Source organism: Schistocerca americana, chromosome 9 (assembly GCF_021461395.2).
Source record: "Schistocerca americana isolate TAMUIC-IGC-003095 chromosome 9, iqSchAmer2.1, whole genome shotgun sequence".
Taxonomy (NCBI): Eukaryota; Metazoa; Arthropoda; class Insecta; order Orthoptera; family Acrididae; genus Schistocerca; species Schistocerca americana.
This window is the reverse complement of record NC_060127.1, coordinates 108,357,271-108,371,548: the sequence shown is the minus strand read 5'-3', so window position 1 is coordinate 108,371,548 and position 14,278 is coordinate 108,357,271. Positions and strand designations below refer to the sequence as shown.

At 40.7% G+C, this 14,278-nt stretch overlaps 1 protein-coding gene across 1 annotated transcript in view; it reads left to right on the top strand.

The window, feature by feature from the left end:
* LOC124550959 (REST corepressor 3) overlaps window positions 1-14,278 on the top strand; it is a 63,867-nt gene that overhangs the window by 23,529 nt on the left and 26,060 nt on the right. Inside the window, exons 6-7 of the mRNA XM_047125774.1 lie at window positions 441-518; window positions 12,669-12,781. Coding sequence (XP_046981730.1) covers window positions 441-518; window positions 12,669-12,781 — 191 coding nt within the window. The remainder of the gene's footprint in view (window positions 1-440; window positions 519-12,668; window positions 12,782-14,278) is intronic.

The following is a 14,278-nucleotide window of genomic DNA, read 5'->3' as shown; positions in this document are numbered from 1 at the left end:
GAGCTAGAAGGCTCTGCAGAGGGAGCAAACTTGGAGTGTTTATACTCTGTGGCAAAGTTATTGAAAGAAAGATATAGGATGTGTTATAGAGAAGTGAAGAAGTCACAGAAAATGATAAATAGATATTTAAGACATGTGAGAATTTGGATGGTTGGGATAAGAATTGCAGTACTGAGCATACTAAATATAGATCACAAAATTAAGAAATAGACAAAATGTTAGTGGAAGTTGATCCTACATAGGTGTGCTGAGGTGTTAAGAGCACAAATTTGTTCCGCGGGTAAGTACAGGTGTATTGCAGTGTAGGTTCTACATTTATAATTGATTGTGTGTTTCTTGTACTTCATTTATCACTATCATGGCTAGGCAGTTGAACAAGTATTCCATACTGTCGTTCCCTTGTTCTTTGAGGCAGTTGCCCTTACCTTGTGATTTTGCAGAAATGGACAATCCACCGGGGGATCCGTCGAAAGAGTGGATCGCCCCCACGCGCTCAGAATGCAGAGGATGGCACTCAGGTGAGTACCTCTGCAAACAGTGCAAGAAATTAATGCCCAGAAACTCTTCATGCATGCAGTCAGATGACTCACTTGGGATTCAAAAGATATTTAAGCACGCTTGTGTAAGTGCCTGTCGGCTTCAGCCTCAGTTATAGAGCACATAGGAAGTGGGAATGTGTGGATTGGCATTCCACCGGTGTAGGCCAGTATGTCATTGAATCCATGAGGTTTGTGTGTGCTCGCCACTTCCAATGAATTGTAATAAAGCAGAATGGTTAACTTCTATTTCTGAAAAAAAAAATTGAACATAATATTATCCAGTAAATAATTTTGAGTGGTGCAAAGTTGTTCTTTAACTGTTAAGATGTTGGTTTCAGTCCCACCTGCAACTAGAATTTTTAACAAAAATTGTGCTACATTAGCTGGAGGCCAATGAGAGTTTATGCCAATTGTTATTTGGTAAGAGATCAGAGGAAGAGTGTATCTCAGGGGAGTTTCGTGAACTTGAAGTGAGTGCTGCCACAAAAAGTACGAGTATCAGTAATGCTAAATTGTACAGATATGCAGAAGACAACAGAAACCTCTGCACAAGAACTGTACACACAGCATGGACGCATTCTCAAACTCTTGATGGTGTCATCTTTTGCAAGGGCTTACAGGTGTGCACTAATCCATTACTTGAATTTCCTCGTGGTGAATAATCAGAAGGGTGCTTTTAGGAGAGTGAAGTACAACACTATTGCTTCTCTGCACACCATTTTGAAGTGCATGACAGTAGGTACGTTCCACTGTACCACATATTAGTTTCTTCCTTTACATTTACATATGGAGCACAGGAAGAAAGCCTGCTGAAATGCACTGTAGTGAGTCTTAGCTTCTCTTCGCAGTCTCCGTGTAAGCAGTACATATGGGTTGCCATATAGTCCATGTTCCTCACTCGATACTCGCTTTTAAAACTTTCTCTAAGTAGGCTTTCTAAGTTCACTTAGTGTCTTATCTTAAAGCCTCTGCCACTTCAGGATTGATGCTGTCTCACCAGTCAGACAAATTTGTGCTTCCCTTCTTTGTACAAGGGCAGATCAGAAAGACTTTGCCCCATTTTTTTCGCCAAATCACCACTGTAAGTGTGAAGTCAACAATTTATTCTCAGTGGTGATCGTTTCTCGGACCGACTGGCCTTATCTTCTGGTAGCTCTCCGCAGCATGGCGCTACTGTCAGTTGTTGAAGATAGCGGTTGTGTTTTACATGTTTACACCAATGAAAATATGCAGGGGAATACAGTCCACTTATGGGGAACTGTGTGTGGCTTCGAAAAGTGTGAGGTGGAGGCGGTGTGAGTTCGCAAAAGGCTGTGAAGACTTATGCAACAATGAGCATTTAAGGAGACCGTGTTTGTCACTGACTGACATTTCCTTCGTGGATGCGGTGGTCAAAGTGAATAGACATTTGCACCTTGAGGATATTTCTTGGGAGCTTAGCATTTCATGTGTGTGTGCGTTTACATCATCATTCAGAGGTCCTTGGGGTACAGGAAGGTTTCATGTTTGTGGGTGCCGAAGCAGTTGGATGATACGATGAAAGGCAAGAAAATTATTGTTTCACTGAAACATCTGCAATCTTATAATGAGCAGGTTGACAGTTTCCTGGACCCCATTGTGAATGATGAGGAAACGTGGAAACTGCATGTCATGCTGGAATGGAACCAGCAGAGCACGGTGCACATACATACAGGTTACTTGCGACAAAAATAAATAAATAAATTCAGTGCCGTCTGTTGGAAAAGTGATGTTAACGGTCTCCTAGGATTGCAGTGGACTGCACCTGCTGGATTTCATGTGACTAGGTGCAACAACTGATGCCGACAGTTACTGTTCCACACAGTGGCTGCCATCGGGAAGAAGCACCGAGGGATTCTTGATATTGACAACTTGGCTACTCTTCACGACAATAAGAGGCCGCATGTGGTAATCAGAATCGTCTGGATCATCCACCATACTGTCCAGACCTTTCCCTTTGTTGATACTCGTGTTTTCAGTCCATTGAAGACGTTGTTGGCAAGATGGTGATTCACATGCAGTGGTGAAGCCAAGACAGCAACCAGACAGTAGTTCCACAGTCAATCGGATGAATTTTACCACAGGGGCATCCCAAATTTAGTGCTGTGAAGGGTCAAAGGTCCGAACCGCTGTGGGGACTATGTGGAAAAATAGTGTAAGGTACATAGAATAGTATGTATATTTGTAATTACTTGTATGTACCTTATTTTGGCTGATAAAAAATAGGGCAAAAGACCTGCCTAATAAAAAATAGGAGAAAAGACTTCCTGTTCACCCTTGTATATGTTCAGTATCTCCTGTTGCTGCTGTTTTGTATGGACCCCCAGGGTGTCAGTTCTTCTTCTGGAAAACCTGGAATTCTCAGGGAATTACATTAGACCCAGAAAAAACAAGGGACATCTAGGAAATTCAGCGTTTTTAACCCAGCACTGAAATTTAATTTTATTGATTTTTAAAAGTCACAAATATAAAATACTTCATATCTAGGCGTGCTTTAATTATATGAATATTTAAAAAAAAAAAAAAAAAAAAAAAAAAAAAAAAAAAAAAAAAAAAAAAACAGCTGTTAAACTACAGTTGGTATATAGCTCAACTGAGAGGGGGTAAAAAAAGTCATTGTTGGTATGCTGCGGAATATTTAATTTCTAAAATGGAATGTTCCACATGCTAAAGTGCGTGTCATTTATGTTAGCGGCCGAGTTTAGGTTCGTTCTGCGCATCTGACGTCACAAAACACAGCCAGCCAATGAACAGAGAATGACGTTGCCAGAGCTCGACTGCAATGCAGAGCACGGACGAGTGTCTTCAGTTTTAGAAACGTTCAGTCATAAATAAAGTAATTGAACAAAAGCAATGTCTTGATAGCAGACTTTCTTTTATAGAAAGTTTGGAAATGGCATTCTTTATACCAATTGCTTCCTATTCTATTATTTAATTAAACCAAACAAGCAATAAGCTTCCTAATTAAGGCGATAGCAATGAAAGGTGTTTGTATCATTCTCACTAACCGCTTTTTCGCAATAAAGAACAGCGGTAATTGTTTATTTCCTATTGTACTTCGACGAAACGTGAGTAATTCATAGTCATACCAACAGTGTTTGTCGGTATTTTGCGTGATATTTTAAAGTCCTCCGGGAGTCCCATTGAATGGCGAGCTGCGTTAGCGTCATGGTTATTGTGTGAGGCTGCCGAGCAAAAGGTTCTGTGTTCAAACCTTGATTGGTGCTTAATATTTTCTTTATTTTAAAAACAATATCGAAGTGTCTTACTTCACTAATTTTATTTGTTTGAATGTAATTTTTTGAAATTTCTTGTGGCAACTAAAATCGACCATACGCAAAGTATACGCTATGGAGTTTTACCTCTGCAAACTCTTAAAAATTTCGTGCACTGGTTTACTACATCTAATGCTGCACAATAACTGCGTTGAACATCGAAACAAAATTAAGTCATTTATGGGGGGAAGGTATCAGTCAAGAAGATGTGTAAAAATCAAATTTTTGGGCCAAATAGTTTTTGTGAAATCGAATTATAAAGTTTGTCAAAGCAGTCGAAACACCATGTGTCTGCACAGGCGAACAGTGGAATGATGACAAAATCGCGCACATTGCGGAATGCAGGGAGCACGTCTCTGTAGCAGCGAAAGGGTTATTGCGGCCGTGATGGCTTTTACTTCCATAAACTGCGCGCTCCCCCCTAAACGTAAGTTTGCGAACTATACTATGGCGCTGCTTCTCTTGGCGCGTACAACTGGCAACGTAGCAATCTCCCGCGTCTGGGCGGGCATGCGCGAACCGCCAAGATAAAAGAATTGAACTATAGCTCCAACAACCATTCTGCATTCAAAGTCTGTTAATTCTCGTCATGCGGCCATAATCACCTTCGAAACTTCACACGAATGACCTGAGCACAAATGTCAGCTTTGCTGATGCACTGCCGTTTTATACCTTGTGTCTACGATACTACTGCCGTCTGTATATGTGCATACTGCTATCTGATGACTGTTGTCACCTCGGTGTAAATATTGTAAGGAAAAGTTGTGGATGCAACATGAATAATGGAGTAACAGTACACAGTATTATTAGACCATTGGCGTGTCTACATATATTCTGGAGGGTCCATTAAAAATTCACACACACACACACACACACACACACACACACACACACGTACACACGTACACACACACACACACACACACACACACACACATTCTCAATTAGTTATTTGTGAAGGGCGCCGCCACCCAGATAGCTCAGCAGTGTTTATGGTATTGTTATTTCTATAGGGATTTTGAGAATTTTATCTACTTTTATTGTATCCCAATAGGGAAAAAGATCTTTCCAGTTAATTTTCACAATTTTTGCAAAATAAAGATGGAAAAAAGGCAGACTAGCCTCAGTAGTGATCACATGTTATTAAAATTGTACTTTGATAATTATCTATAATATTATATATTACGACAAAGGTTGAATTGTATCTGTACGCATTACTAAATTAAAGTGCCAGCTGAATTTTTCTGTCTGTATGGGGAAATACTAAAATGTAGAGTTTCACGGCCGGAAATGTCATGATTATCCAGGCTGTTATGTCGTGGTCGGTTGATGAATTTTGTCTCAATTCCCAATGTTTCATCCCCGTCTGCGGGAGACATCTTCAAGGGGGTCTGTAGCTCGATGGAAGGTCCAACACCCGCTGGCTCGCTACTGACTGACAGGGCATTCCACTGGCTGCATGACAAAAATCCAGACACTAGTCAAAATATTCCAATACTTTTAAGAGCATGTTAGGAGGTACTGCACTCACTGCTGTAGTTATGTAGAATCACTGTTCAATCTAAGTTGTTGGAAGGGGAAGAATTAGACATATTTTTTCACAAATCTTTCACCTAAAATATCACATATTGTGAGATCAGGTGACCTTGGATAGCAGTTGTGCGATGCAAGATCCTGATAGACCTTGCTGCTGATCTTTCGCTGAGGTAGCACATTGTTAAGAAATACTCTAAACAAGAATCATACTGCACAGTAGTCATAATTGCACTTGCTGGAAGAAAGAACACAAAACGTCATTTGTTGGTGTGTTTTATGCCATCTCAACTTGAGTCACATTTGGTAAAGAACGACCAAGTAAGCTTAGACCTAGACCCATTACTGGCAACCACATGAAACGTCAACTTACAACTAATACCAAGGTAAACTTTTAGTTTTATGCAGAAGTTAAAATCTATCTCAAGTTATCTTCATTCGTGTAAAAGATATAGTCTTGAGAAACTAGGTAAGTCTTTTAGAATCACCCTATACATCAATTAAGTGCTTTTGGTAATGGTGTCTTTCTCCCTGAATTCGGTTACTTTTTATGTTACGTATGTTTTCTATCGACATCATTCGTAGCCAGAGTTGTTTAGATTATTCCACTTCTTCAACCACATCCAAATTTTTCTCTGTACCTAGTTTGATGTTATATGAAATTAATAGGTGTGATGGTGTGCTGTATTTACAAAGCATGTGCATTGGTTTAACCTGTGGATACCTATTATGTTGAACTAATGTGCTTCACAAAGTTGTGAAAGTAGTAACTGTGTTATGAAGTACTGAGGCTGAAATCCATCCTTTGCTCACTCTGCTTTCCAATGAGTCACCCATGAGATTTACCTTATTGTACAGTGCATCTTTGATATTGCATCGAGTACATGCATGTAAACACACATAATTTTACTTGAAAGAATTGGAGAACTTTCATTGTTGCTCCAATGCTTGAGTTTATCTGGAGATTTAGGGTACCTAAGTATCATGAACAGCTGTAATAAAGAAGCCGTGTATCATTGTTATTTTTTGTGTCTGCTGCCTCAGTGTGACTTCTAGAAATAGCAACTGCTGTATTTATCTCATCCTCCTCCTCCCCCCCCCCCCCCTTTGGTGTGTGTGTGTGTGTGTGTGTGTGTGTGTGTGTGTAAAAAAGCAATACCTTCCTCTCCCATAGGCGAGTCTTGTACATTAAACCTGATGCACAGTTCTGAATGTGAAGTGCTGTGCCTCCAGAAAAAAATGATATGCTGTCTGCACCATTAACAGCAGTGCTTCATTTGTAGACATTTACAGCAGTGATTCATTTGTAGAGTTTCTGATCAGCATGTTGTGTGTAATCAATGAGTCCCTGTCTGCTTGTACATCTACATCTACATGATACTCAGCAATCCACTGTAGGGTGTTAGGCTTTTTTAGTGATATGCTGTGTTACTACACCAATATACACTCCTGGAAATGGAAAAAAGAACACATTGACACCGGTGTGTCAGACCCACCATACTTGCTCCGGACACTGCGAGAGGGCTGTACAAGCAATGATCACACGCACGGCACAGCGGACACACCAGGAACCTCGGTGTTGGCCGTCGAATGGCGCTAGCTGCGCAGCATTTGTGCACCGCCGCCGTCAGTGTCAGCCAGTTTGCCGTGGCATACGGAGCTCCATCGCAGTCTTTAACACTGGTAGCATGCTGCGACAGCGTGGACGTGAACCGTATGTGCAGTTGACGGACTTTGAGCGAGGGCGTATAGAGGGCATGCGGGAGGCCGGGTGGACGTACCGCCGAATTGCTCAACACGTGGGGCGTGAGGTCTCCACAGTACATCGATGTTGTCGCCAGTGGTCGGCGGAAGGTGCACGTGCCCGTCGACCTGGGACCGGACCGCAGCGACGCACGGATGCACGCCAAGACAGAAGGATCCTACGCAGTGCCGTAGGGGACCGCACCGCCACTTCCCAGCAAATTAGGGACACTGTTGCTCCTGATGTATCGGCGAGGACCATTCGCAACCGTCTCCATGAAGCTGGGCTACGGTCCCGCACACCGTTAGGCCGTCGTCCGCTCACGCCCCAACATCGTGCAGCCCGCCTCCAGTGGTGCCGCGACAGGCATGAATGGAGGGACGAATGGAGACGTGTCGTCTTCAGCGATGAGAGTCGCTTCTGCCTTGGTGCCAACGATGGTCGTATGCGTGTTTGGCGCCGTGCAGGTGAGCGCCACAATCAGGACTGCATACGACCAAGGCACACAGGGCCAACACCCGGCATCATGGTGTGGGGAGCGATCTCCTACACTGGCCGTACACCACTGGTGATCGTCGAGGGGACACTGAATAGTGCACGGTACATCTAAACCGTCATCAAACCCATCGTTCTACCATTCCTAGACCGGCAAGGGAACTTGCTGTTCCAACAGGACAATGCACGTCCGCATGTATCCCGTGCCACCCAACGTGCTCTAGAAGGTGTAAGTCAACTACCCTGGCCAGCAAGATCTCCGGATCTGTCCCCCATTGAGCATGTTTGGGACTGGATGAAGCGTCGTCTCACGTGGTCTGCACGTCCAGCACGAACGCTGGTCCAACTGAGGCGCCAGGTGGAAATGGCATGGCAAGCCGTTCCACAGGACTACATCCAGCATCTCTATGATCGTCGCCATGGGAGAATAGCAGCCTGTATTGTTGCGAAAGGTGGATATACACTGTACTAGTGCCGACATTGTGCATGCTCTGTTGCCTGTGTCTATGTGCCTGTGGTTCTGTCAGTGTGATCATGTGATGTATCTGACCCCAGGAATGTGTCAATAAAGTTTCCCCTTCCTGGGACAATGAATTCACGGTGTTCTTATTTCAATTTCCAGGAGTGTATGTTTTTACAGTGTTTACAGTTCATGCAATAAAATTCCCGACACTCTTTTTATATGCTGTTTCTTGAAATGAAACGAAACAAAACAAATCTCACTTCACCGGAACTGTCAATGTCAGCCTATAAATCTAAAGGTTCTATTGCAGTAAATAAAATCCTCCTGTGGTACTCTTTCATCTATTAAAGGCAAGCACTTTCAGAAGATTTACCTTCCATTGATATGCATCTGTTAAAGATAACTGTATAACTGAATAGTCTACCCATAAAGCAACTGAAAATGATAAAGATTAAAAGTAAAAACATAATAGTAAGATGTTTTCATCTAATTATAACTCATTTGACTTTGATCATTTGTTTCTTGTTTATTTATTCTTCACAATTACGGCCTGTTATCTAGGGATCTGACATAGATCATTCTGTCACATTTTTGTGGGTAGTAATAAAAGTGTCTACTAGTCATTTATTCCTGGTAGTTATAAACATTTTTAAAAATAATAATTCTACAAAAGTGTTAATACATCTACTTTTTATCACTACAAAACTACAGTAAGAACCCTTCAGCTAATTACCCAACTACTAGTACTACTGTTAGTGCTACACATTCCTTTATTTTCATTTATTACGGTGCATGCCAGCTGCTGTGGCCGAGCAGTTCTAGGTGCTTCAGTCTGGAACTGCGCTGCTGCTACGGTCGCAGGTTCGAATCCTGCCTCAGGCATGGATGTGTGTGATGTCCTTCGGTTAGTTAGGTTTAAGTAGTTCTAAATCTAGGAGACTGATGGCCTCAGATGTTAAAGCTATTTGAACCATTTTTATTAGGGTGCATTTAAACTAATGTTTATTTCTGCTGCTAGGTCCACCTGCATTATATAGTGATCAACAAGCCATTGTCTGCTAGATTCCTTGGGCATATGGCAGAATGACAGAGGTGTTTCCACTGTTAAAAGTGATTCCATGATTCACTGTAATGTGTTAGGCTCCACATCTCTGTGATCACTTGCATCAATGCAGTATAAATTAACGTGCAAGATCATTTCAGTCAGTGGTCACTGGCCTCAGTTGCCTAATCTCCATCTTGGAGAATCTCATCCAACTGGGATGGCAGACTGCTGTCATCTGATTGAATGTCTTCTAAAGTCTTCCTTGGCCTTCTGGATACTGTGGCTCTAGGATCGTCAAAGATGCAGTAGTTTGACTCATTCTCCTGTGCTTTTTTGGTATCCAGCAGCCTTAGTGCCTGACAACCATTACCTGCTCTCTTCATAGAGTGCACATTCCCACAGTGTATGTCCTTTTTCAACTCTGTTGACTAATGGAGCTGGCTTCACAAACTGCATTGGGAGGGGGGAGCAAACATAACAAGAATTGTTCAAAAAATTGTGTATTTCACGGAACATTTTCACAACTTTATCAACTTCAAAACAATGTCCATCAGACATAATACACTTGTCCCAATATTTTTCTTTTCTCCGTTGGTGGAAACAGTTTTTAAATTTGTTTGTAGTTAGGCCATTTAGTGCCTCCAGCGATTTCACCCCTTCCCACTGCTACGTCTTGGAAAAACTTCTCTTTCAGGTATCTTTTCATTCTTTGAAAAAAAAAGAGAGAAACACATGAGCCCAGATCCAGTTAGTGAAGTGGGTGAGAAGCCATTGTCATTTGATTTTTGACCAAAACCTTCCTGTCGCTAAATGCTGTGTGACGGGGGAATTCCCCTGGTGGATGCTCTGGTTGCCACAATGCAGCTCGTTCTTTTCTCACCGTTTTATTTAATCGCTGTAACACTTCAAGGTAATATTGTTGGTTAAATGTGGTACCCATGTTGGAAAATTTAAACAAATATGGGATCTCTCTTTGCTTTCTTTGGTCTTGGTGATGTTGCTTTGTTTCTGTGTTTTATCCATATCACCTCAGTTCGGACCCTGTGATGCTTTTCTGTCAAAATCCAGATCAGTTCTGGCTGTTATTTCAATTCCCAGCACACATGCAAATGATTGGCTCTCTGGTCATTATAAAGCACACGCAGAAAGAACTTTGCTGCAACATCTTTCCTCTTCAGAACTTCAGTTAAAATTCGTTGGCATTAACTCCAGAATATTCCTGTAATTTGTACCAGTTTGCTGATTGTCCTATGACAATCAAAGAAATCACTTAGCACAGATTTTTTCAGTGTTTTTATCTGTTTTGGAAGTCGAGGGATGTCCCAGTCAGGTACATCTACAGTCGATATTTGACCAGTTTTAAAATAAGAAAACCACTTACAAACCCATACCTGACTCAAACCATTCCAAGCTGTCGGAAGCAATACTTCAGTTTTTACGGCTGATTTACATATCGTGTAAACTAGATTTGTAGCATGTTGTAGTTATATGTCTGCTACTGAAAAATCAAAATCGCCGAGTACGTGAAACAGCGCTTACAAAAACTGCCACAGTGATCACGATAATGTTCCTGCACCAATGTACAGAATGGTGTCTTGTGAAAGCACATAGCGAGAGAACTCAGAACTAGTGTCCTCCCAAGTACCAGAGGAAAATTCCTGTTACTTTTGGATGTAATGGTTAGACTGGTCAGTTTTGTAGATGTGTTTAACATCTGCCTGAGAATATATTTTCCCTAACTGGCTACCTTTACTAAAGGAATATCTGGCAGAGACAAATGTAATGCAGTGAAATAATTAACTGGGCCCGTGTGGGCCACAAATCAATATGTTTAAGATAAAGGTTCAACATTTGATACCCAATGATTTTTTCCTAATACTTGTATGTTATATATGCAAGACATCTAGGGTCAGGTTTCGTATGAAACTAAATTTTCAATACTCCGATTAAAGCAACTTTCAGCAAGCCAACTGGTAGTGGCCAGCAAGCTAGTTGCAGTGCTTGCTGTGTTGCCCTTTCTGCAGGCACGTACAAAGCCTTGTCTATTATTGCTGGTTGCGTGCCAGCATGACTGTTCCAGCCACTGTATTCTGTGTCACAAATTTATTTTAATTTTAGTGTGGGCACCAGCTCAAATGACCAAGCTCAAACACTGTAGATTGATTAATACCCTAAAGATTCCAGTGTTCTTTCATTCTCGTTTGTTTTATATCCTCCAGTGTTCTTTCATTCTCGTTTGTTTTATATCCTCTGTATGAAAATGAACAATAAAAGCATTTCCACATCGATCAAAGTGAGTTGACTACTTGTGAGCTCAGCACTCGACTGAGAAAAACAGTTTTCTCTTGCCGGTAAATTAGACCCAAACCGTTTTTGACCACCCCTTGTCCTCTGTGAGAAATTGTGTGTGAATTATGAATGGCTCAATACCTGCTCGAGTATGACGTTGTACTGAGGACAGCTAAAGATATAAATTGTGCCAAATAAAGTAACACAGAGCAAACCAGAATGTGCACTTGGATGTAGTATTATAACTATACAGATGAAAATGATAAAATGAAAAACTAATCTTTCAATTTGAAAGGAAGGGAAAGGGAACAAATGGATGACAATAAATTGTGTGATCATTCATTAATAACACAGGAAATATTTAAATATATGTGACCATGAAGAGACAGAAAAGTGGTAGTTGGAGGAAAGAGGCATATCAAAGTTCCACAATGGATGATAAATTTAGCCAAAAGGCACATCCAACTGAAATAAATAATTTTCCAGTATAGAATATACTCTTTAAAAATATATTATTAGGTTATTGTTGAATGCTGAAGAGGAGAGTGTGATTTGCTGCTCTGGAAGAAAATAAACAAATTATTTAGCTCTCAATATATTGTGGAAAGGAAGCTACTCTGACATGTTCGCACAATTGATGTTACCTGTTTTTCTTGGTAACTTGTTCCCCTTGTACTTAACTGCTGCTCATGCCCTGAACTTGGTTGTGTCTAACAAAAACAGACATCCCTTGTCTTCCATTAATTTTAGTGTGTACTTAAACACACATGGCCTTTTTTTCTGTCAGTGTTTTGACTTCTTGTTTATTTATTCAGTTTTTCCTGTTGGTTTCATTAGTGTTTTCCTGTTCTGCTCTCTTCTTCCACCATTTTCACTCTTTTCCGTGGTCTCTGCAATATCGGCTGTTGCTCTCTGGCCAGTTCATTGTCCTCAATGATTTTGTAAATACTCCATGAGAGATCAATTTTGTGGAACAGTTTTTATATTCATTATTTCTTCTTTGTCCCGTAGCATGTGTCTCAAAGACCATATGTGCAATATGACCCTTAGTAATGTACTTAGTGTGATGATTTCGCATGTTAAGTATAGATATAGCAATCGGTTCACCATTATGTAATTAGACAAGTTACAATCTTCTGTTGTCTTACGTGCAAAGATGTAGACTAGTTTAATGTTGCATGCTGATTATATATTAAAAATTCTTGCATTTCACCAAAGCTTTTTAAACAGTAGAACACTGAGTGAGATGGAGTGTAAATTTTTGCAGAAGGACGGTGCCGAAGGAGGCAAGAATTCGTGTGCAAACTGTGGTGTGTCATGCACCCACACTCACGTCACTCCGAAGGGCAACATGTGCAGCACATGCTACCAGCACTGGAGGTGGGTGTCTCTCAAGTTGTGTTGTGCTTTCTACAAGTCAGGGGAGGGGCAAACTGATTTTGTGTTAATCAAGGACCGGTATGTTCTTGTGAAACGTGTGAAGTGAAAGAGTGCTATTGTCAAAAGATATCAAGTTGGTCCCATATTTCTAGCTTTCCAGAAGGCTTTTGGTACCGTTCCTTACAAGTAGGTTCTTGCTAAATTAGGTGCTTACAGAGTATGGTCCCAGTTATGCAACAGAATTTGTCATTTTGTGTCAGAAAGGTAACAGTTCGTAATATTGATGGTAAGTCGTCAAGTGAAACAGAAGTGATGATTGGGCTCCCCCAAGCTGTTTCTGATCTGTGTATATGATTTAGGAGGCAGTCTATGTTGCCCTGTTTTTAGATGATTCTGTCATTTACCATCTTGTAAAGTAATCGGAAATACAAAACAAATTACCAAATTATTTAGATAAGGTACCTGTATTCTGCGAAAAGTGGCAGTTGATCCCAAACAATGAAAAGTGTGAGATCTTCCTCACGAGTAAAAAAAAACGGCACTGTTAAAATTGTGGTTACACACTTTATAAAATAAATTTAAAGGTTGTCAATTCTGCTAAATACCTAGGGACTACAATTACAAGCTACTTAAACTGGAACCATCACATAGTAAATGAATGAACCAAAAACTAAATTTTATTGACAGAATACTTAGAAGGTGCAACAAATCTACTAAAGAAGCTGCCCACACTAAATTTATCCATCGTCTTTCAGAATGTTGCTGCAGGTATGAGATCATTACCATTGGGATTAGAGGACATTGAAGGGGTTCAACAAAGAACAGCTCATTCTATGTTATCAAGAAATACGGGAGTGTGTGTCGGGGATATGATAAGTGAGTTGGGGATGACCATCATTAAAACAAAGCCATTTTGTGTTGCAGCAAGCTCTTTTCACAGAATTTCGATTGCCCTCTTTCTCATATGATTGCAAAAATATTTTCTGTCAACTCCTACCTAAACAGGAAGAAAGGACTATCGCAATGAAATAAGAAAAATCAGGGCTCGCACGTAAAGATTTAGGTGTTCATTTTTCCTCCGTGCTATTCAAGAATGGAACAGTTGAGAAACAGTCTTTGAAGTGGTTCTGTGAATCCATTGCCAGACATTTAAGTGAGAATTGCAGAGAATTCATGTAAATTTGTGTAACTGCAGTGGTCTGTACTGAGAGAATCTTCAACTCGATCAAAGAAAACTTGTAATTTTACTGGTAGCAGTTAACAATCGTAGAGATTCGGCTGACAAAATATGTAACACAAATGACCAACATTCAGCTGTAAATGAAGCCGACAGGGGATGAATGTTTCGTCGCAGCAACTGAAAAGCTCATTACAATTTGTTAAATAATTTTGCAAAACTTTTCTTCTAGTAGGAACTGCTACATTTAGGAAATAATGTTTTGTTATGCAATAATATCTGATGTCAAAATGCTTGTATTGGTTTTTGGCATGCGTAGA